This window comes from Abramis brama (genome assembly GCF_963993115.1).
Source record: "Abramis brama genome assembly, chromosome: 14".
NCBI classification, from domain to species: Eukaryota; Metazoa; Chordata; class Actinopteri; order Cypriniformes; family Leuciscidae; genus Abramis; species Abramis brama.
This window is the reverse complement of record NC_139976.1, coordinates 9,024,815-9,049,939: the sequence shown is the minus strand read 5'-3', so window position 1 is coordinate 9,049,939 and position 25,125 is coordinate 9,024,815. Positions and strand designations below refer to the sequence as shown.

The window sequence follows — 25,125 nt, the reverse complement described above, 5'->3', positions numbered from 1 at the left end:
TTTTGACATCTTTTTTATCATTTTTTGTTCAGTCTTATTTGTTTCTCATGTTTATTAAACATGCACTTGCAATATGCTTTTACTGTTTCCCATGAATGTTTTATTTTGTTTTGCATCTTCATGGAAGAATATTTCAGACTAATATTACTTTTTCAGTGTGATCTCTCATTTTTTTTATTTATTTGTTTTTGTTTTTTTATGAAACAATATGGTTTAACACTTTGTGGTGTTTTTTGTTTTGTTTTTTTGAGTTTTCATGTTTGTCAGATTCTTTCTTGCACCTATAGCTTGACTGTTGGCAGGGCCAGCGCCAAGGGGTGGCATTCGTGAGCCATGCCCCCCAACCCCCCCCCAACATGAGTTAATGTGCCTTCCCTCCCCGCTGCACACGATCAAATTCGAAAACAAAACTAAAGACGAACACGCAACCGAAAGCGATTACAAATGTGTGATTTCGCCTGCCGCTGACCCCCCCCCCCCCCCCCCCCCATGAAATATAAAGGGCCCCCCACCCCCTAATGTGCCCTGGCGCCAGCTCTGACTGTCAGCTCACCTTCATAATTTGTTCATAATTTTTCTCTCTACCTCCTTATTTTCTCTTCCCTGCACCCTTGTCTGACTGCATGATGTTCTGATATCAGATGCAAAAGTATTATAATGACAATTTCATCTATTTATTCTATCTCTCTCTCCTTCTCTCTCTCTCTCAAGGGGATGTGCTTTTTCAGATGGCGGAGGTTCACAGACAGATCCAAATGCAGCTAGAGGACATGGTGAGTATCATTAATGTGATGAAGATCATATTGCCTCATAGGCTCACATTTTCTCATTACATTTTCTCGCAACATGACTGAGACAATCAGGTTGTATCTAAGAGGCCACATTAGCCTCCAGGGTAAGGAAATGGAAGGGAGTGGCGTCTCAAAATGTCACATCGACTCAGACGCTTCCGTATATACATGGAGGACAATAGCCCATGGTCACATGCGTAAACACACCAACTTAGACAGAACACAGACTTTCCTGTGCTGTGTGACACAGCTGCAGATGTTAAACAAACCATATCTAAGTCCTTCTGAAAATGATAACAGGGCAGAAAAAGGAGTAAACAAAGGAGTATTATGGATAGGACATCAGTTTTGGTTCTGTAAGGCTACTTTGTCCAGTGTTAATGACTGAGTTTGGTGTTAAATGTGTAATCAAATGCAGAATGAATGTTTGTCATATGAGAGGAAAATTGCTGGTCTGTTGTACTGTATAATATAAATTGTATTTGTCTACTGTAATTTTCAGCTGAAATCATTCCACAATGAACTACTCACAGAACTGGAGAAAAAAGTGGAATTGGATGTTCGCTACTTAAATGTAAGTATGTAAGCACACTAGTGTTGTATGTCACTTTTACGTGGTCTCGGTCTTGTCACGGCCTCGTCGGTCTTTGGTCTTGGTCTTGTCTTGGTCACGGATCTCTCGGTCTTGTCTAGGTCTCGCTGTCTCAGACCGACATATTGGTCGGGGGATTTAGCCTTATGAGCGTTTTTAAACACATGAGCCCACACCGATTTGATGTACAGTTTTTGATGTATTAATATTTAGTATTTGTATTTTGCATTTGTTTAGATGAATTTGTATATTTGATCTGTGTGTGTGTTGTTTGATTACAGTATTATATTTAAGATGGTGTTTGACTAAATAAATGGTCTTTAAAATATCATCTGCATATCTCCGTTGTGTTGACTAAACATTAGGCCTAATCCAAGTTTATACTTGTGTATCTTTAATTTGATGTTACGATTTCATCTACACATTAAGTATAATTTCAATTGGTTACATATTTCTCATTCTTTAGACAGTTGGAGGAGCAAGATGGTGTTGGAGGTGTTTGATGTTTTGTCAGATGAACCAGTCAGTACCAGTCATGTCAGTCCTCAACAGTACACAAAAGTTAAGGGAGTCTCAATCCTCTAATAGTGCAGTAACAGCTGTCATGCAATTGCTACACATATCACCCAGTATGCAAAAACATTTATAGTGAGCTCACAGTCACACACATGACATGGTCTGTCTGTATTGTTAATAATAAGTAATACCGTCTAATATGTATTGAATGTAAACTGTGGCTGAACCCTAGTATGCTGCTGTTCTTGAATTCATACAAGTTATTGCGTAGCTTCAACACTAGTCTGTTTTTTTTTTTTTCCTCCGGTCTCGACTTGGTCTCGGTCTCGGTCTCGACTTGGTCTTGACCTGGTCTGTCTTGGTCTTGGTTTTGGTCTCGATACCCTCTGGTCTTGGTAGTGTCTGGGTCTCAGTTTGGTCGGTCTTGACTACAAGTCTAAAGCACACACAGACACTTACTTAAGGAACGGTCACATTTGTAAAATGATGCTGAAATTTTGGCCGCAAAAAAATTGTCAATAGTGTAGCGATGCATAAAGCACCACTTAAGATGAAGTCACTTCCAGCTTTCTGTTGGTCAACGTGGCGAATCTGCATGAGCAACTTGAACAGTTGTGAAATCTGTGTTTAACTTTCACCCTCACATGAAATACCTGATCGCAATGAATGGATTTCACTCACAAAAATGTATTTCTCTCAAGATTCTCTTTTACCTAACTCAGTAAAGTTAAGGGTTGTCTCTTTCTTCATTTAATTGTTTTAAAACATGTATAGTCGCTTCCAATAACATAACTAGATTTATTCTCCTAATTGGCTCCCAAATACCGTCTCTTTTAAATGCAATAACTGAGTTTACTGCATGTAATGAAAGTGAGAGTATTACCACCATTAACACTAACATTTTCTAAAAGGCTAGTCTTCTCGTCTGTGTTAGGAAAAGTGATCTTTTTTTTCTACTTGAGAGAAGTCTGTTTATATGTCTGTTTATATGCATGAAAGATCAGCGGAGCATCTGAAACGAGGCTTTCAGCAACACAGATTGTGAAGTCTTCTTACTGAGTCTCTAACAGGCTTGTTTGTAAATGCATTAGATTGACCCTCAGCTTATTTGCAAAAAAAAAATCAAAGGCCCATTTTTTTCGGTCACTCATTTCCAGCATTGACAAACATAATTAACTATGCTCCCATGATTTTTTGTTCCACACATAGCAAGGATGCAAAATAAAACTGCTCAGTCAAATGAAGCAGAAGGCTTTGGCAGTGAAGAGTAGGGGAAACAAAGAGGCTTGGTCTGAAACACAATGAATCCATGAAGCAGGGAGCTCTGGGAAGACACTTTGAGGACAATGAAAGACCTTATTGGGCCAACTCAGCCAAGTTCCCATTAGTAAAGAACACATGACGACCTTCAGGTCTTTTCGATTCTGGATTCAGTTCAGTTAAGCATTGTTAAGAAACAATTGACTCACGATGGGCACTCTAAACATTTATTTTAACCTTTAAACCTCAGGATGTCCTGAGAATAAAGTTATCAAGAATACTGCCGCATCTTATTCCATTCTAGTTGGCATTCATCCACTCTTCTGGAATAGAAGCTTGATATAGATATTTGAAATACGACCATTCATTTCCTCGTCTTGTCCATTAGAATTTTCTTAGCTGCTGATTGTGATGAGAGCTGTGTTATTTCGTCTGGCAGGCAGCTCTGAAGAAATATCAGACGGAACACAAAAGTAAAGGAGAGAGTCTGGAGAAGTGCCAGGCCGAACTGAAGAAACTGCGCAGGAAGAGTCAGGGCAGCAAGAACCCCTCCAAATATGGAGACAAGGAGATGCAGGTGAGTCAGCTCTTCTCTTCAAATTTCAACAAAGATAATTACTTTTAAGTAGTCACTTTTTGGTGGACTAATTACGACCAAAAGTAAAAATTCTGTCAACATTCACCCTCATGTCATTCCCATATGACCTTCTTTTGTGTAACACAAATGAAGATGTTTTGAAGAATGTTGTTCCAAAGACCCAAACAATTTTAGTTTCTCGTCCAAAGCTCTTTAATATGACCGAAGACCTGAAATATAACAAATGAGTCGTATGAAGTTTATGATACTTTTATGGTGCGTTGCATCCTTTCTGAAGCTTGAAAGCTCCAGTCCCCATTTCTTATAATTACATGGAAAAGTGTTTCCAGTACATTCTTCATGTTTTCTCCTTTTTGTTCCATGGAACAACATGAGGTTGAGTAAATGATGAGAGAATTTATTTTTGGATAAAGTATTTCTTTAAAATGAGTAAGCATAAATCAATTCAATCTTTAAAAATGTATGTCCCTACGCTCAGAGTTTGGCAGTAGATTGGAATGTTCCAGAACTTAGGCATTGAATTTGTTTTTGATGTGTGTGCAATCCATGATATGAGTCTTCCTGCTGGGATTGAATATCATGGGAATTCTATAAATCCCTCTATTTCTATAAATAATCTCCATAAATCCACCCTTTTCTCCCTTCACAGTTATATACACCTTTGAACACACTTGAGAGGATATGAGAAATGAAACATGCACATGATCACATTTTTACATTGGCAATTCATGCAATTTTGTCCAACATATTTTTGTTTTGTTACAATTATAATACTATTTATAACAAAAAAATATTAATCAGTTGGATTGAAAGATTCATTAAAAATATCCATGTCGGCAGCGAGTTTTGCACAGGCATTTTTTCAGAATGTATTTCAGAATTTCATGAGTTATGGATCTACAGGGGTTATAAATGTTTAAAAGTGTATTTTTCCTTTATGATATGCTGTTGCTCTTTTCATGCTCCTGCTTTGCACTGAATCAGACAAGAAGCTGTGAAAACAGAGAAAACATTCCAGTTTTAGTCTCTTTGGCTTTTTAGGTGCTAAAGAAAATCTCACTCTGTTTGGCTGAAGCCCTTTCATGCAATATTGTACTTGTTTTGTGTGGGTTTCATTGTGTGTGGTGTCCTTGTGCTTTTGTTCACAGAGGCCTCATTGTACGGGGGTTGAATTGTCGGGGCTGCTGTTTGTTTTGAACATACGCCTCTCACTACCGTCGTCACCAGGTGTGAGGTCAGGGGGAAGTGGGAGTGTTATGCTGTGGACTGACCTGGGGTCAGTTCATGCCATTAGCTGTAGGTGTGCTCCTCATAGTGGTGTGGGAACACGCTGTTGCGTAAAACGCTGTGGGCTCTTTTAAACACACTCCACAGGTGTGTGTATAAGAGAAAACACAGAAAGGAAGAAGATGAGTGGGTTGTTTAAATGAATTAAGTGAACACAGTGATGGCAACTTCCTGTTCCTGTTTTGAAGTCTAACGAAAGCTCTAGGAGGCCTCCATAGACCTCAACAGATTCAGTTCCAAGCAGAAACAGAGGCTCTGATGTACTTATTTTCTTGACCAATGATCAAAGGCCTAAAGTATGCAGCTCTGAAGCAAGAAGTGCATTTAGAAAACAGATGGAAATTACATTCTGATTGTTAGTTTAGCTTGTGCCTCGATATTTGAAGCTGCAAGTCAAAACGTCTCTGGCTCCAGCCCATAAACCCCAGATGCTCCCCAGGATCTTATTGTTTTTGTTTGTTTTTTGTGAAAGCTGAGATTTGAAAGCTGAGAAAACACTGTGTATGTGTAAACCCTTCCCATGGTTCCCTACATGTGGCATCTCTCTCAAGAGATTTCTTAAATGTCAAATGAATGTGATTTTTTTTCTTCTTTCTGTAATAGCTTTTGTCAATTATTTATAGGTGTGTGAGTGTGTTCATTCCACTTAGCAGCTCAGTATGAACCATGGATGAATTTTACATGTGGGGCTCATGGTCCCTGCTGTGCATCCTGCTGTGGAGTGAGCAGAAAACTGCAAAACACACTACACCAAGCCTTAGGGAATATCTTACAAAGACAGTTATTTGCTGATATTAGAGGGGTTTTTTTTATAGATTATAATTAGATTTTTTTTTTTGCCAATGTTGGATATTTAATTGCGCATGATTGTTAACCCCATTTTTCATTTAGATTTAGTGAGCATTAGATGTCAGAAAAGGTAAAAGTTAATCTTTAAAAATAATAATTTTTAAATGTAATCTTTGTATCCCAAATCAATATCCATTTTCAAACTCTACACTGTAATATTGCTTAAATTCAATTTATATTTTACAATTCAATATTGTAATATTGTGTAATATGATGCTTAAATTCACTTGTAAAATGACAAATTCTTTATCTATTTAGACAAAATCAAATTTAAACATCAACCTTTTAAAAAATCAAAATTTGCCCCAAAAATGGCAATATACTAGTTAATGTTTTCTGGAAAAATTATATTTATTCTGTAAATCAGCTGTTGTTATTACAATTTGAAGTTTGTAATTTTTCACAGTTGTTAAAACATAATATAGGTTTTGTTTTATATAAGAAACAATTCAATTTCCGTTTCAATTTCCTCCCTGATTACTGAAGAGAAACGTTCCAGTTCTCCCACAGAACTGCTGCCAATATTAATACCGTGACTAATTTAATATACTCATTTCTCTCTTTTTGTTTCTTTGAGGAATCATAATGCACAGAAATGATGGCGCACTGCAATCTTATCCTGCATTCATATTCAGCACGTGTTAAAATGAGGCCACACGGAGGGCAGGCAGATTGATTTCAACTGGAGTGTCGCTTATGATTTCAGACTGCAGTAGTGTAGGATATGGACCCACGTTACATCATCTTTGTGCGTGTATATGTGTGTACATTTGTATTCCCCTTGGGTACCAAACTAAAGGCACATAGTGCAGGAATTTTGATCTGAATATGATTTCTGAACCCATTTACCCCGACTCCACCACAGTGAGCCATACGGCTACATACTGCCCAGCATACAAACACACTATGACAGTGCAGTAGTACAATACCTGTTTACCAACTCTAGTGTGTAAACCTGTTGAATGCAGTGTTTTTATCCTGACAGCTATTTAAAGAGTGTTTACTGTTGCTTGGTTGAGGATGATCATTTTAGCTACTTCACAAGTAGCACTTAACTCCTATGCTTTTAATGTCTGATGGTGAAAATATAGTTTACATAGTTAAGTTGTTTAAATAAATCATGAATGAACCTATTGCCTCAGGCTGTATTGCAGTAAACATCTATCAAAGCTGACATAAATAAAACACTAGTTTTCATACATTTTACTTAACCACTAAATAAAATAAAGCAAATTACTGCCAGCATTGCTACTGAAACTCTTGTGTGTGTAAACTAACTAGTGCAGGGGCAGTTTGGTAACTGTAAGATGCAGAAATATGATGCATCTGAGCTTTGCCTGGTGACAACATATTTTTGTACTTGTATCTGGCAACGGACTTTCACTGGTTCTACGTCTGCAGTTGTGTAAGTGTACTTGCTGAACCTCAAGGTTTAATCTGGGTGTGCAGCTTGTACATGAACTGTACATGTAAATGTACTCTTCATGACTCAGACACTGAAAGAATATTTAATAGGAGCAGAAAAGGGGTCTTGACCATGGGTCATTAAATTCAAAGAAGATCCTGCTGTATAGTGCTGTCATTATCCAGAGAGAAAAAGACAGACTGTCATATCTGATCCATTAGCGCATAAACGTATGCAGTCTACATGCAGATGTGGGCTACGACATGTTCAAATTCCAAAATAGAGATTCAATCATCTTAAATTACAAATACAGCTATGTTAGTAGCTTACATAAGTGAAGGTTTGGAGTTGTTAAGATTTTGTTTAATTTTATACAATTGTTTTATTACAATTTAAAACAACTGGTTTCTATTTTAATATATTTTAAAATGTAATTTATTTCTGTGATTGCAAGGCTGAATTTTCATCATTACACCAGTCTGACCCTTCAGAAATCATTATAACATGCTGATTTGGTGCTCAAGAATTATTTTATTTATTTTGTTATCAGTTGTGGTGCTTAATATTTTTGTGAAAAGCGAAAAAGAAATTTAAGGATTCTTTGCAAGTCCAAAAGAACATTTATTTAAAATAGAAATTGCTTTAAACTTTTGAATGGTAGAGTATATGTCAGGTTTGGTGAAGGAGGAGAGGACCCAAATGCAGAGAAGCACTTCAGCAATCTTTATTTAGATTTATTTAGACAAACCAAAAGTACCCTGTCTCACAGACTGCGTGTCCACACAAAACATGACAACGTGAAAGCACACGGCCAATATTTAACACAGAACGCGAGGACACAAGAGCGCATGGCCAATGAACACGTAGACCAGGCGCTCGACAAAAACAAGAGTGCACAATGAGTGAATGAACACTCAACTTGTGCAGTCACAACAAGAGATTAAACATGGAGCATGAATGTCCGAACCCCGACACTGGACTGAAACCAAACTTGGCAAAAGTGCCGGAATCCGAACACCGTATACTCCGCACATACAATGTCACGGTCGGACGAAAGAGCGTAAGGCTCGCCCACACAATGTGTCAGGGCTTTGTCACCAAACTAAGTATAAACCAGACCAAAGTGACAGAACCTTGACAGTATATGCTAGTTTGTCTTAAAAAAAAAATGTATTCTGAGTTTCTCTTTAAGGGTGTTTACACTGGAGAACCGAACTCCAAAGGGGAGGGAAATGCCTTCAAAATTGTTGCCAAGTATGTAGTTTCTATTTTGGTAAGAACCTAGAAAGAACAGAGGCTATTTGAGGAGAAGTGTAACCACTATGCTTTGCCCTCAGCATTTTCTTTTCAGTCTTCTGGAATATTTTTTGCTGAGCAATTCACAGTTCACTTTAAATAAAGTTGTCAAGTGAAGTAGTCTTTCAAGCTTGATAATGTGATGTGACTGACGCTTTGTGTTGATGCTGTGTGCAGAAATATTCTGCGATCGGCTGTTTTTGTGTGCTGAGCATGTTACCTGTCAGCGGTGTGACCAAACTCCCAGTCATGATCAGAGAGAATCCTGGAAATCCAATCTTGTGTTTTACCTACAGGCTGATTACATGTATACTAGCTGGACAACTCAGTATCTGCTTTTATATTTGACACTACAACATCTGTTTTTTTGTGTTTCTCTTCAGCTTTTCATTTTTTTTCACTCTTTCACTTCTCACTTTCTTTCTCACATGAGTTTTATGCTAAAGTATTACAAGTCTGATGTACATTTGATGTGCATCAGAGTAAATAAACCTACAAAGCTGTTTTAGTGCTGGTTGGATATGTACCAATTGCATATGAGGCATTGCTTTATTCATTTCTGTTGTGCAAGTCACTAAACTCATGACACGTCAAAGATTGAGAGTCTGTGTGAACATATTGTACACATGCCTACATCACTATGAACCTGTGACACATTTCACATGATGCAATGACCTTTTCTAACTGAAAACTAATAATAGACTTGCAAACAGTGATTCCAGCCTTTTTCATTTACACTTGGTGGGAAGGAATCAGCACAACTCACTGTGATATCACGATGCCTACACAGGTTGAGGAACCTTATGAAAGGTGTCATCTGTGTGTGTGCGTTTGGATCACATCCAGTTCCTGCAAGGTGTATGTCCTTGTTAGATGATGTTTTGACTGTAGTGTGATCTCTACCGAGGCAGCAGCCTTGGTAATTTCTATGTTGTTATACAGGACTCTTGAGTTAATGTTATGATTATTTTAGTTATCCATTTTTATGGAATGCTAAATAATTGAACATGACCTTCTTTGCTACTTGGATTCTCTGATCAAATCAAATAGGCTGGCTAAATAAGCCCTCACCAGCTTTGTGTGCTATGGACCATTGAGCTTTAGCATTCCCATTTGCTATCATACAATGAGAGTAACAGCAAGCCTACATGGTTGTCATTTGAAATGTGCATGTCAATTTCTCCTAGCATGACGTTACATCAGTCATCAGTCTGAGTCAAACTTGGGCATTGTTTGCATTTTTTTTTCTTTTTTTTTTCGTCTGCTTCACACCACCTTCCCTGTCCCCCAGTACGTCGAGACCATCAGCAGCAAACAAAATGAGCTGGATAACTACATCTCTGAGAGCTACAAGAACGCCCTGTCTGAAGAGAGACGGAGGTATTGCTTCCTTGTTGACCGTCAATGTGCAGTGGCCAAAACGAGCAGCACCTACCACACCAAGGTGAGGATCCATGTCATGATGAAGAAAATGTGGGTGGCAGAAACACTGAAATTCAGTTAATTTAAGTAAAAATTGCACTAAGCATGCATTTTAGCCCTTATTTGCACTTTTAAATGTTAAAGACAACATTAAATGGCATTTACAACACATTTAACTTCCTCATTGTGACATTTTTTGAAATGAAGCTGAATAATCAGTAAGACTAATCTGATTTTATCCATATTTGGTTGGAACATTTGTTCAGTTAAATTGATATTTGTTAATATTATTGATAAAGCCTCGTTTATGTCAACTTGGCCTTTGTTACATTAGCAGTTATGAAAATTATTGCATTTGATCAAATATTCTGGAAAAATTTTATATGACAAAAGACTTTTAAGAAAGTATATATGTTCAATTTTGATTTCATGTTGTCTTTAACCTTTCAGTCATGTAATGTAAGCATTAAAGGGATAGTTCACCCAAAAATTGGTTTACTCACTGTCATGTTGTTCTAATATTTTATTTATTTATTTATAATATAATATTTTTAAAAATATATAAAGAATTTTGGTAACAAGACTTCCACAGTATTTTTTTCATACTATGGAAGTCAATGGCTACAGTCAACTGTCTGGATATCAACATTTTTTAAAATATCTTCTTTTGTGCTCAACAAAAGAAAGAAACTCATACAGGTTTGAAAAAAACATGAGGGTGAGTAAGTGATGACGTAATTTTCATTTTTTAATGAACTATCTCTTTAAAGCAGATCATATACTATAAATTAAGTATCCATTTTGCCAAGTAAATAACTTGGACAACTCCACATTTTGTGTTCAGTTGTTTCTGCTCCTAATTCCCATTTATTCAGTCATTCATTGCATTTCATTGCTGATCATTCCACTATGCTTGCTAGAGAATGTGCTTGAATGTATATTGGGGAAAGATTCATTTGATTGCTTATCAACCGTATTAAGATTTAATCAAGGTTGTGCAGCCCATACATAAAACACAATTACGCAGTGAAGGATGATTATTCTTTTAGGACATTACGTTCACACTGATCAAAAATAGAGTAGAGATTCAGTGATCTGGTGGATTCACCAGCATGCAGAAGAACACCAGTCATTCCCAAGTAAGCGAGATTCACTCCTCAACTGTGACGCCCACTCTTCAGAGATGGTGATAGACAGAGCGTTGGGAGCAACGATGGCAAGAGAAGGAGAAGGAAAAGGGAGGGCCAGGCAGAGAGTGGCCCACTTTTACAAGAACAGACTGTTCAGACGATAATCACTGTTTTCATGTGTGTAGGAAGACTAATTCTCTGCAGAAAATATTTTAGACAAAGTGGCGGTACTTCATTGGGTAAAATTGTATTGGGTCTATTCTACATAATACTGGCCAAATCTCACCTTCTTTATGATGTACTTTTGTGAAGTGATCATAAAGTGAAGTGAAGGAAGAACAAAGTGATGTGAACTAAATGACCATCTGCCAGAGTTCGTCATGGTTGGATCTTAACACCGTTACCCACGCCAGTCATGCAATAGCAGCAGTACTTGATACTTACTCACTCGTCTGCAACTGAGGGCAGAAGGAACAAAGAAAGTCTCTCTCTCTCTCACGCTCGGATGACTAAGAGATTTTACCACTGGGAAGAAAATGGAAAAGAGACCTCTTAAACATGTAATAAGATTTGTATGCTTGAAGGATTCATAGATTTCTTGGGAACTAATGGGTAGTTAGTAGTGGTCTCTGAATTGCATCTGTGTGAAAAGGCAGCGAGATTTACCAGATTATTTTATCCGAAGTGACTTACAGTACACTTATGTAGGGTAAGTCCCTTTGGAGCAACTTGGGATCAAGTGCCTAACTCTTTGAGGTATTTGAACTATATCAACATGTCAGTTAGTAGCCCTGAGCTTTATAGCCAATACGCCAAAAGGAGGAGATGTTTTGCAGAATAATTTACTCTTTTTATTGGCCTTACAATACCTTTTTATGAAGAAGAGGCTAATGTTAAATGGTTATTCGCATACTGCATTCAAAATTCTCAAATCTTATTCACTCTCCCACATTCTCAAACTTGTTTTGTGCTGTGAACCAGTAACATTTAGCAGCATTGATAAACCCGCCACAACATTACACAAACAAACAAACAAACAAACAAACAAACATGTCTCTTAGTGTAATTTTTGAATGTAAATGAATGAAATTTGAGAACTACTGTATGACAGAGCAAGACTTTTAGGGAATAATAGTTCAGGATTTTAATATCAGTTTGCATTTGTGTTCCACTAAAGAAAGTAAGTAATACAGGTTTGGAATGACGTGAGTAAATATGATTTAATTATGATCAAACTTTCATTTTTAGGTGAACTAGCCCTTTAAATCCATGTTAAAATGTTGCTTCAACTTGGCAATAGTTTCATGACCTTACTGAATGTCATGTCGACTCTTGACACATTTCAGCATTTAAAATAATGAAGAATTGGAAATTGCGCTCGTCTTTTCTTCCCTATTGTGAAGTATATCCGAGTGAAATGTAGGACGGGACTTATTTTGGGAACTGATTGGATTATTGGAGTTTACTAACTGCTGCGATTGCATGTGAGATCACATCACATGAAATTATGTTGTTGCAAAGAGAAGGGGAAGTTCATGTTTTTGATTAAAGATTATGAAGGCACATTAATTTTAAAAATAAAAATTGACTTTAAGTTCTGCCAATTGTGTTCAATGCAATGAAAACAGCGCTAGCGTTTTTGCTTTCATGGACCCAATGAGGTCGTGACAGAGTCTGCAGGTGCCGGACAGGCAGGCGGGTGATAATTGCTTTGGGTGGAGTGGTATGAGGTCGTGACTTAGAAAAGGACTCAGTAGATGCGGTACTGACCTGTGCTGGCCAAATAGAGATATTATAAGAACAGAGTGAAGCAGAATAAAAACAAAGATTAGATTAGAAAGGTTTTGACATATTAAGTGAAGTTCCTAAATGTAATTTCAGGATGAGTGAACCCATTTAATCTTTCAATTAACTGCCGGACCATATAAGCAGTCGCTCGCCTTGCTCTGGCATCGGCTATTTTGGCATCCCTCCACCTCCCCAGCTCCACCAACATAATTTAGACATTTTGCTATTGTTGAAGCTGCTTCCTCGAGCCCCTTCAGTCAAAGCCAAATAAGTTTAACCTTAATAGCTTAAAGATTATATGGGCAAACAAACTTGTGAAAATACTGTTAAAAGTACTGTTAAATAATGTATTGAATGAAATTTTTCACCCAGTGCAATGTGTAGTACATTTATCACAATTCCTGGAGACCTGCAGAGTTTAATCTGTTTAATCAGAGTTTAAACCCTAATCCAACACTATAATAATCAAGTTCTTAAGTAGCTGGTTCAGTTGTGTTAGATCAGGTTTGGAGCTGAACTTTGCAGGAAGGTAGATCTTCAGGAACAGGATTGGGCACCCCTGTGTAAAAATAAAAATAGCAATGAATTATGTTCCAAACACAAATTCTATTGTTTCCTATAGTCTATAGAAAATAAGAATTTAACCATTTTTGTGCAGTTCTCAAATCTGATTCTCTATTCAAATTGCCACACACACACACACACACACAAACCAAATTATACCTTTTTTATATCTTTATTTGAATGTGAATGCAAATCAGATTTCAGAGCTTCTGTGGAGGGCAAGATTATCATTGAATACAGATATATTTAGTGCTGTGTTTAGCATATGACATACAATGGTTGATTTTAACCATATCGTAGTCATCATCTGTCAGACACCTTAAAGATTCTTCATAAATTGTCCTCTACCGGTTTGGGACAACATGATGGTGTCAATATAGTATCAACCTATATGAAGATAGGTTGTTTTATATTTGATTTAGGCATCTTGAGCAGAGCAATCGTTCTAAGAAAAGTATACACAATTGAAAAATTAAATTAGTATTTAAGTAGTTATTTGTGTCCAAAACTATTAAATGTACATGTACAAACTAAACCAAACCAAACTAGTACAACTATTTATAGTATCAAACCAAAATTTATACTGATTTGGAACAACAATTTTGATTTTGGGGTGAATATCCCTGAACTATAAAAATGTCACAACACATGTGGGTCTTCAGAGTTTTAAATAAGCATCCATGTACTGCTCAAGCAGATGATCTGAATTACAGAAAAGAGTCCAAAGATAAAATCGCACTTCCTGTGCTCTACATTCGGAGGTCTCTAGGCGTCCCTCATCTCTCTCTTTTACAGCTACTGGTCGTAGCGCTCAGCCAGGCTCACTGCCTGTGCATAGGGCAGAGTAATGAGGCTATTTCAGGCTTCAACCTACAGGGAGGGGAGGTTATCAGGATAGAGAGGGATGTCTCAGAGCTTCAGAGGAACGGGAGGTGAGGAGGGATCACTTTATCACACTTTATCGCATTCCCTCGATCAGTCCATCAGTTGAAGAGCTCACCCCTGAAACCTCAGCTGTGCAGGAACTGAAGTTTATTTTCACATAGAGAGTCTGTATTGGTCTATTCATGATTTACCCACATGGGTTTTCTAAATTGTTCTCTTGCAGGTATGTAAAGTTTGTCACTCATGCTGGGTGCTAATACTTGTGGCATGGATTGTTTATTTTAGGGCAGAGACTTGCTAACGCATAAGATCCCGTTGTGGCAACAAGCATGTGCCGACCCAAATAAACTCCCGGAGCGGGCGATGCTTCTGGCTCAGCAGATGGGCTCAGGAGCAGTGGGGACGCTGGGACACCACCCCTCTAAATCTAACCTGACCATCTCAGACCCCATCCCTGGGGCCAAGCCACTTCCTGTGCCACCTGAGCTTGCAGCTCTCATGGGGAGCCAACAGACGGTGAGTTAGAAACCCAGTTTGACCTAAATAAAACAATGAGAGCCACAAAATGATACAATGTCTCAAGTGCAGCTAGAAAATTTGTAAATGGTTGCATTAATGATGTGTATAATTAAGTCCTGAGGGTGTTTGGGGGTGTGAGAACCACTCACGGCCAAATGAAAGAGAGAGATGGATGTAAAGTCATTAAAATGCTGTTTGATAATGACCACAATGCTGTGGAAAGAATAATCAGAATCCTGGGGGCACGTACAACTCTTGAGTTTACAGTTTATTATCACAGAGGCACAGCTGGAGCAAGGAGTTACTGTATAGTGGAAGTAAAGGGTTTGTGGTTTACACATGAAAACTGTGTCTTAATTGTTCCTAAAAAATCCTCTTGCAGAGGATGATGGGAGCAGAATGTGTACCCATAATGAATGGATCAGGGGCCCATGGAGGAGAAGATTACCAACGCTGGATGGAGACCAGAGCCGCACACGAGAAACCGTCTCTGCAGTCTCACAGACACGGTGTAGAGACCTTCTCCAATACCCTGCCTGTCCGCAAGGTTGCTCCTGCAAAGCCCAAGAGCACTCTGGGTAAGTTAAGGATGCAATAAGCGAAACATCTCCCATTGCATCTAACTCTCTGATCACGACATATGAAAGTTTTCAGTGCTGTTTATTCAATACCCAGCTATATAATTTCATTTCGAACTGGCATCTGCGCTTTATAGCTGTGTCAGGGTCTGTGCACCTGTGCGTTTCTCTCTCCTCGAGAAATTAGTGAGTATTCCTCTAGTGAGTGGACAATAACAGGGCAAACACTGCTGGAAATGAAAACAGGGCAGAGCAGCTGGGAATAGAGAGGACAGCTTTAAAAATGAATAGAAAATAGGTGAAGGTTATATTTGAAGGGAGTATTTTTAAGAAGCAGCAGAAACGAGCCCTCTTAATGAGTGTTGTACACGACCTTTACGTGCAATTTTGGTAGCACTTTATTTTACCCCATGTACATACTCTGTACTTACTATAGTTTTAATAATAACTGGGTAATAACTAGGTACTAACCCTGAACCTACCCCTAAACCTAACCATGTAGTTACCTTATATTAACCAGTACTTTCTTGGGTAAGTACACTGCAAGTACACGTACTGTGAGATAAATTTGCAACCAAATTTTAAATGTATTCCTAAACCTACTGAGCTGCCTTGTTGTTTACTGCCTACTTAGGCAGGATACTAACTGAAACTAAATCTCGGAAGTGACCGATTTAAGAGGAGAGACTCAAATAGTGCCTCTCACATGCAGCAAACAAGCATTAGACTGAACTGATTCCAATAGTTTGATGTTAGTATGTTAAATATTTTAAACACAAAAACAATTTAATCTATAAGATATTAATTTATCTATACACTGACATTTCTCTTGCATAATCAATTATGAAAAATTGCTCAGCATGAATTTCTAATCTCTGACCCCAGCAGAGACACAGACCCTGCCCAGGTCAAGCTCGATGACAGCTGGGCTGGAGAGAAATGGCCGGACACGCGTTCAGGCCCTCTTCTCCCATGCCGCCGGGGACAACAGCACTCTCCTCAGCTTTATGGAAGGAGACATCATCTCACTGTTGGTGCCTGAAGCCCGAGACGGCTGGCACTACGGTGAAAACGAGAAGAACCGAATGTAAGCATCTTATGCTTAACATCACAATACAATTTGCTCATGTATAGGACGACTTTAGAGAAACAGATTTTTGATGTTGAAAATGTGTTTTAAAGCGAATTGATGAACCCGAAGATCTGCTTCAAATGCCATGTTGTATGTGTCTTATCAGGAGAGGCTGGTTCCCGTTCTCTTACACTCGTGTGATTCCCGAACCAGACAGCAACAAACTCCACGTCAGGTGAGTCTGTCGGAGTTTACAAAAGCCTTTTCAATGTCTAAATACCATTTAATATTGTGCTGGCTCAACCTATGAATGAAGTGCAATTAGAGAACTACGATCATCATGAGCTGAATAACACCATAAAACATGCAGTTTAGACAAGTTTGATGCCTGTGCATAAAGATGTTAATGTTAACTTTGTTTACTTTATTCAGGCACATTCATAATATTATTGTGTTTGATGATCAGTGCATGTTATTCCAAGAAAAAAAATGCCGTCCTTTAAATGTAATGTCTAGCTCAATCTCACTTTCCTTTTCACTGATGTCACTTGGATAATGTTATCCAATATCATAATGTTTAGACATTATTTGAGCAAATGTGAATTCAGTTTGTCTCCATTCTAGTATGCAACATCCAATCAATTCCTTATGGATAAAATAAACTACATTTCTCAATTCAATATCCAAAAATGTCACATTATAGACATATAAATGAGATGCAGATGGCAAATCATGTTGACTTTAATGGTGTGTATGTATATATGTGTTTGTAGTTTGCAGCATAACAGGAGCAGCAGCACAGGAAATCTTCTGGAGAGAGAGATGGCGTTGCCAACACCTGATTACGGCATGCCCACACGCTTCCTCGCCCAGCAGCAGAGCACAGCACACAGCCGACAGAGACCGTACAGCGTGGCTGTGCCAGGATTCTCACAAGTAAGCTATACACACACACACACACACACACACACACACACACACACACACACACACACACACCCTGTCTATTCTCATTCTTACATCCAGTACACACAGATTAAACTTCACATATGTATGCAGATATTTAGTATAGCTTTCTACAAAAATAGTACCGTAGTATTAATCACCTTTCATAGACATTTATCAGACATGCTGAAATATAGCGGTGCGACAGTTCAAATAGAGCAGCCCAATCTCCAGCTAACCGCATAGAGGACGTTCCAGGACATTACCCTGAACCCTGAAGGAAGCTGGCATGTTGCATGTAAGAACAAACAAAATCTAGGGTTTGGCATTTAAAACCCAACCTTTATTTTTGAGAAACGTTTGCATGAAAAGTCTGTTTTTGTACTAAACTTTACTGAAATATATCCACTTGCAATGGCATTACAGACTTGTATGAATAAGCATACTTCTGGGGTAGCATCAAACTGCATCACAATCTCATACACCAGAGGTATGGTGGAACGCTTTTTGTCACAGTTTCAGAAGTAGGGCTTTGTTATGTAAGATATCCACATATATAATATATCCATATATGTAACAAAGCCAGCAAAGTGTACATATCCACACATGCAACAAAGCCAGCAAGAAACCCCAGGGTCCCCTCCTTAGTGCATTCAATATTGTCATGCTGGTGTTCCTCTGGACTGGAGACACTGCTCAATTGTCTCTTCCCATTGCTTCCGTTCAGGATGCACCCAATGACCTCCTTTTTTATTCCCTGTTACAATAGCAATGCTTTAGCTACAGTATCATCAATACTGCAGTTCATAAGTGTTCTGTGTTCTTCTACTGCCATCTACTGGAGATGTGAGGAAAAGTAAATTACTTAAAGATATTCTCTCTTCCTTCACAGCAAGGGCTGGAGGAGTACGAGTCTCGATTCCAAACTAGGTAAGACCACTTACTCATTAGCCCTCTGAACAGTGACACAATATAAACAAAATGCATTTTTTAGTTTGTCTATAAGTTCTTTCTTTGTTTCCTATATTATTTGAATTATTTCTCTCTGGTTTTGTTTGAATTAAAAATGTTACATAATCTAAATCCGTGGCGATTATGGCAAGCAAAAAAGTCTTGTTTGCTTGACCTGCAGCCGGAGCAGACGAACATAGCTGACGTTTCTGAAGGTCTAGCCCAAACATAAGGTGGGCGGGTGACCAAACAGGGCACCTAAACCCATATTGAACAAAGGAGAAACCTCTGATTGTTTAAATGGGTTTCATAAACCTCGCAATAATATAATAAGTCATTTATGGTCGTTTCCCATAGATGAGAAGCATACCTACTCTCAAACATGTTCTAGCCATACTTTACCAATTTGAGTTAACTTTTTTTTTTTTTTTAATTGTTGAAAGCACCTTGTGTGACATCACTATAAATAAATAAATAACTCCTTGTGGGTCATCTATGGGGAAGCTGACCATTCCCAGCTTTTATTCCAAATTCCTTAGCATCCCAAAATTTGAAATAGGCAGAGATTACATTTCTCAAATGGTTTAATTTCTCCATTTACGTTTCCATTCCATTCTTGCTTTTGCTGTCCATGTGTGTCTGTCTTAAATAGTCTTTAAGTGTCTTTTGTTCCAACTTTTAGTTTCTGTTGGGAATTTCTCTTGAGAAGTGATTTTCCACATGCTTCCCTGAGTATTTTAAATCTCTAGTTCACTTTACACCTTGCTATACACACCATTTAGATTTGACTCCCATGATGCATTTGAAACAATGGGCTCCATTTTCTCAATACAAGTGTTTGAATCTGGAATTTTTGTCTGATTCTGATTAGTACATTTGAATTGTTTTCATTTTACTTCTGAACCACACACACACACACGTCTTGCAGGAAATGAAGCCCATCACATGTTTGCAACCTGCTTTAATAGATATTAGTTTTAAATTAGTAACATTAAAGGGATAGTTCACCCAAAATGTTTAATTCTGTCATCATTTACTCACCCTCACATCATAGAGGACTTTCTTCCTTTCTTGGAACACAAGAAATAAATGGAGATTGGCGCTTTTCAGCTTCAATAAGCTCCATAAACGTAGTCTAAATGACTAATTTCCTATATTCATAAATCCCCTGAAGCCATACAATAGCTTTGTATAAAGAACACACTAGAATTGAAATCATTATTATCTTGACATCGCCCCCTACCTCTCCTTTCATGAGAGAAGCACAAAAACGAATAATTCTTTTGATTACGATCTTATCTGTGAATTGGTTGATCAAGTTCACAAAACCAGGTTGAATGATTAATCCACAAATCAGACTCATTAATTTCTTGAGTTCAAGTATAGCAAACAATTCATGTGGACTAATTTTCTGATTCTTTCATGGTGCTTTTGCCTGATAAGCTCAGTGAGTAAATGATGACAATTTTCATTTATGCGTGAACTATTCCTTGAACATGAGTGCTTTATGCTCTCTGTGCATCAATGTGTCCGTGTCCAAAGCCAGTCTGGCAGCATCTCCCTCTCTTTGTTCCACAGTGCCGAGGGCAAATTGATTTCGACAGTGTGAGAGGACAGACAGACACACAGACACCACCCTCCCCTCCGTCCACACTCACTTCCCTGTCTTTCTTTATCTCTCAACAATCCATTCCCCTTCACTCCACCCTCAGAGGAAGAGGATCTAGATCCACCCTTCCCTCCTTCTCTTTCCCTTATTTTATCCAAGTTGGAAGCAGCCTAATGGAACCGGAATGCTGAATATTCCATGTTGACCTTCCTCATCATACGTTCCTATCATGAGGATGTTGAACTTTTTTCAATAAACATGTTAAATTGTCTATATGTATCTCTTGCCTGTCTTTCATGCATGTACATGTCAGCAATGTATAAACTAAGTGCATCACTTTTTCCATTGAGGGGTCCATGGATTTAGTTTTTACCAGAAAATGGAAATTCTTTCATCATTTGCGTAAGAAAACACAAAGAAGCTGATTTTTTTCCTTAAAATGAAAGTGAATGGACCTGTCCAGCAAGATTTTCTTTTTCTGTGATTGTATGTTCCTCACACAAACCTATTGTATGGCTTCAAGTCATATGGACCACTTTTATAGTGCTTTTATTTTATTTTATTTTATTTGGAGCTTGACAGCAACTGGTCCCAATCCACTTTCACTTTATTGAAGAGAGAAGCTCAGAAATCTAAATTTTGTTTGTGTTCCATGCAAGAAATAAAAGTTGTATGAGCTTGAAACGACATGAGGGCAAGTAAATGAATTACATTTTTTGTTGAACAAAAAAAAAAAGACAATGAAACCGGTGTGGCAATATGTTTGAATGTACAAACAAATGTTAATAATGAAACAGAGCTGAGGATTTAAAAAAATTTTTTGAATTATTAATTTGCATTGTACAATTGAATGGATATTATGTAATTATTAAAGAGGTTTCAGTGTTTTTCCATCTCATTGCTTATATTGCTGATGTAAAGGGCCTCCATGATCTCATATCTCATCTGGAGTGCCTTCAATAAACGATCTGTTTTCTAAATGCGTCAAGTGTTGATTAGAGCAGGACGGTTCTGATGTGCAGCAAATACTTGACCCTTGCACTGTCTCAAGTGAAGATTATGGTGTTCTGAAAATCTTGAAGCTGAATTGGAACAAATTCTTATATATATTCTTAAATATAAATGACAAATGTCAGTTGTTTCTGGAATTCATGGTTCATGCATGAAAGAAAAGACAACTGGTACCTACATTTCCATGTCCCTTCACCAACCACAAGTGACTCAGTAAGCCGTGAGAAGCTGTATGTTACTGATTTCACCACAGATAAGGGGTATAACCCGCTTAACATGGTAAATCACTGTAATGCATGGTATAGAGTGGCTCATTGCTCATATACATAAAAGCAGAAAGAATAAACAATATATAGGTTGCTTACAAGCAACATTTCTTTATTAATGTAGATAAAGTTGAGCTAATCCAATCGGATTTTCCAAACGGTCTTTTTTCCTGTCCAGTCGTTACAGCGATACATCCATATTAATGATGTGCCAAGTATAATATAATCCATGTGATCAGTGCCTTGTACATAGCACATAATATTTGTAAATATAACTTTAATCAAACACTGAATTGTAATCATGAATATTTCTAATTATTTTCTCTTGACATGGATGCATTTCTTTTATTTGGATCAACAAGATCCCTGTACAGCTTTTTAATTCAAAACATATGTAAACACTAGCAATAATCAAATTTGATACCATCTTTTTTTTTTTGTTCAATAACAATTTACACAATCTTATATGCTTATAACACACTTGCACACTACTTGTGTGAGTTTTATAGCCTTTTTCACAAGAGTGAAAGTTCCAGTGTTGTAATGAAACTGATTAAATGCTTTGAGATTGCCATTTTATAGAAACAAATTGATGATTAAAAGAAGCGATAGGGTTGATGTTTCTCTGATGTGATAGAAACACTACAGTGCTTGTCTATTAGTCAGCAAAACAGTTATTGTTCAAAGGTGCACTGCTTTACATTTTCTCTGTATTGTACTTGAAATGCCGATATATCGCTGTACATGAAGGTGATGCTCAATGAAATAAAATGCACCTTCAGTAAAGTATGTGTGAAGATGTCCAGATTCCACATTCACTTTCCCTTAAAGGTTTTCTCATGCATTGAAGATCCTGCCAGGTGCTTTGAGTCTGTCTATCCTCCTAGTTTTTTTCTTTTACCTTCTGTTTGTCTATTTCTGTGTGACTAAACCAACGTCTTGCTGTAGCTCTGCCAACACTCTCCATCTCTGTTTTGATGAATTTAGAGACAAAAGCAGTAAGGTGTCAAGGACTGGAAGCCAGTGCCAGTGTTTCTTCTTTCTGCACTAAGTAAAGCCATGGTACAGCCGCCACGCTCAAAGAGAGATCCACCTCTGTCATGTTATTTGTCCGTTTAATTTTCTTTCTTTTTTTGGAATGCCCACTATTGGATGTAAAAGGAGAGAAATTAAAATAACTTTGCTGCAAAGTATATATACACTCCAATATGCATGTATTTTGGGCGACTCTAGAACAGTGTAATGTTGCTAAATGATCATGTGACTTTCTACTCTTGAGAAGATGAATAAACATTTCTTCAGATTTAAGCGGTGTAGATTTTCTTAATGCCCGTCTTGTCATAATTTGATTTCCTTCTTAATGTCATGGTAAGCTGTCTATAGTCGTGCCATGAGACCGATCAACAGAATATTAACAGAGATTGTCTAAATTTTATAGCCTGGAAATCCAGACCTAAATCTAAAAGATTAATGGTCTGGCGTCGACTAATGAAAATCGCCCAGCTCGAGGGGCGGCACCAAGCATGTATTTGAAAATCTCACTGCACGCAATTGGATAGCGGAGCTAACTGGTAGATTAGACTCTTACCGTAGCCGGTGTCGTGCCGAAAAGTGATGGTCTGCCGAAAATTGATTGCATTATTTATTGCAATAAGTAGAGGCTTCAATCATTTTGTTGTAAGTAGAATACTGCATTTTATGGGTTGTTTTCGACATTTAAAGGTATTTTAACAGGTAAAAAGGGCTGGATTTGTTGGTACACAGCAGGTAAAATAATGCAGAGTCATAAGGATAATTGCAAAAGAGATCATGTCTTTATTTTATATATAGCTCAGCAGTAAGTCATGTTATTATAGGCTACAATCCGTTTTCCAAATACAAACACGTATTCCATCGGCAACAAGAGGCTTCTATTATTTCCTATAATCATGTAAATGTCATACCTAATTAAGCTATAAACTGCAAACACTTATTTGGCCACAATTGTTATTATTATGTTAAAAGAAACGTTAGAAAGTATCACACAGACATACCTTTGCTATTACCACGGACATAAACTGATGGTTATTTGCACGTTATATCTGTTTGATCCAGCTGTAGACGTAAAGGGACTGGGCGCAATCAATTTTCGGCGGACCATCACTTTTCGGCACGACACCGGTCGGCAAAACAGCAAAAACGTCCTTCTTGCAAAGGAACGATTCGAGCGGCGTCTTCTGTTCCTGTTTTAGATAAAAAGACAAGTCTAACTCGTTTACTGTAGCGGCCAAAGCCGTTTCAAACAACTGGTGTTCATCCATAGCATCTTGCAATGTTTACTAATGACTTTGACGTCACAGTGCTGTCGTCATCTGTTTAGCTCGCCTCTGGCCCGCCTATATCAGATAACCCGATGTGATTGGTGCAACTCAGATCGAGGGGCATATTTAATGAGCATCATTACTCGACACCAGAGTAACTTGCTGAGCAAATTCAACTTGTGCTCTCGCGAGAACTCTGGATTACCAGGGTATAAATTTTAGTCCGTTTGTCTCTAAATTGATCTGAAATCGACTTACGATATAGCTGATTAAGTGTTTCAATATTAATACCTGATTGTCAGTTCTCCGATTGATAACTGCAGACACTGTCAATCTGAAGTGTTTCTGGAATCTGCAACTCAGCTTTCACTGCTCATACACTGTAAAAATTATATGATCAAAAAGTTGACAACATATATTTTTACATTGCTTTAACTCATCAAAATAAGTTAAGCAATTTTCAGCTTTTTTGTAAGTTATACAAGATTCAACTCATTTTTTAAATTCAGTTTAATGTAATTTAAGTTGAAATGACTTAAACATCATATACATTGTATAATCAAAACTGATCATACTTAAAAATTTAAGGCAGCAACTTTATTTTCCCCAGTCTACTGTTTTACTGTTTTTAAAAATGCTTGTAAATTACTTTTGAAGAATAAATATTGCCAAATGATAAGCTAAATTTAATAGTAAATTCAACTATTTTTTTATTTTTTTATTAAAAGGTGTTTTAATGACTTTTCACAGTAACAATAATTTCATTTCAGAGGTGAATTTAACTCTTTCTCCGCCATTGGCAGAATTTTCAAAGTTTTGTTAAAATGGTCAAAAAGGCTGACGCTGGCTGGCAACTTAAAACAAAAAACACTGGCGGGGAAATTGTTAATAACAAAGCAAAAAGCAAAAAAGAAAAGAAAAGAAAGATCAAAAAACATTTTAAGAACTATTAGATGTGATGACTGTGACAATGTCTAATTCACAATGCTCTCGTTTGGTTTGTTCATCATTTTCTGAATGCACATTATATAATACATCTGAAAGTTCCATGTTCTATTTTGTACACTTTTCAGTAAAAGTGCCTGTTGTATTTATTTTTTTATATATATATTTTTTAAAATAAATAAATAAACATTAATAGTATAGTTTCTTTCGTTAAAGACAAATAGTCAAATTCCTATATAGCCTGTTCTCGTTTTTTTCCCAGTGTGGTTCCTGAATTTGAACGCTTTTGAGTGAGTAAACCATACAACTAAGATACATCTCCATGATCATTTATTTATATATTAAAAATGTAAAAGAAGATTGCATGGTTACCACTGAATAATTAAGTGACCCCAAAAATGATCTGAACTTTTGGGGTCTCTATATTTATGTTTCCATCCACAGCATGTTGAAGGTTTTGACTGGGCCTGATTTTACTTCAGCTTCAAGTTCTTTCCACCCCAGTCCATTTGATAAAGCTCCAGCTTTCTAAGGAATTCAATTTAC

The 25,125-nt window shown here is 37.4% G+C and overlaps 1 protein-coding gene across 16 annotated transcripts in view; it reads left to right on the top strand.

Moving 5' to 3' along the window:
• baiap2b (BAR/IMD domain containing adaptor protein 2b) overlaps positions 1–25,125 on the top strand; it is a 55,252-nt gene that overhangs the window by 27,166 nt on the left and 2,961 nt on the right. For 4 of the 16 annotated variants that reach the window (XM_084134333.1, XM_084134344.1, XM_084134340.1 and 1 more), the window contains 11 exons: positions 712–773; positions 1,294–1,365; positions 3,599–3,736; positions 9,886–10,038; positions 14,669–14,899; positions 15,285–15,480; positions 16,366–16,567; positions 16,719–16,787; positions 17,326–17,488; positions 18,390–18,427; positions 20,027–22,642. In XM_084134333.1, the coding sequence (XP_083990459.1) occupies positions 712–773; positions 1,294–1,365; positions 3,599–3,736; positions 9,886–10,038; positions 14,669–14,899; positions 15,285–15,480; positions 16,366–16,567; positions 16,719–16,787; positions 17,326–17,488; positions 18,390–18,427; positions 20,027–20,057 (1,355 nt within the window). In that variant the 3' untranslated portion in view covers positions 20,058–22,642. Of the gene's footprint in view, positions 1–711; positions 774–1,293; positions 1,366–3,598; positions 3,737–9,885; positions 10,039–14,668; positions 14,900–15,284; positions 15,481–16,365; positions 16,568–16,718; positions 16,788–17,325; positions 17,489–18,389; positions 18,428–18,629; positions 18,682–20,026; positions 22,643–24,841; positions 24,870–25,125 lie in introns of those variants that run through there. The other 12 variants (XM_084134342.1, XM_084134334.1, XM_084134337.1 and 9 more) reach the window with 6 other exon arrangements.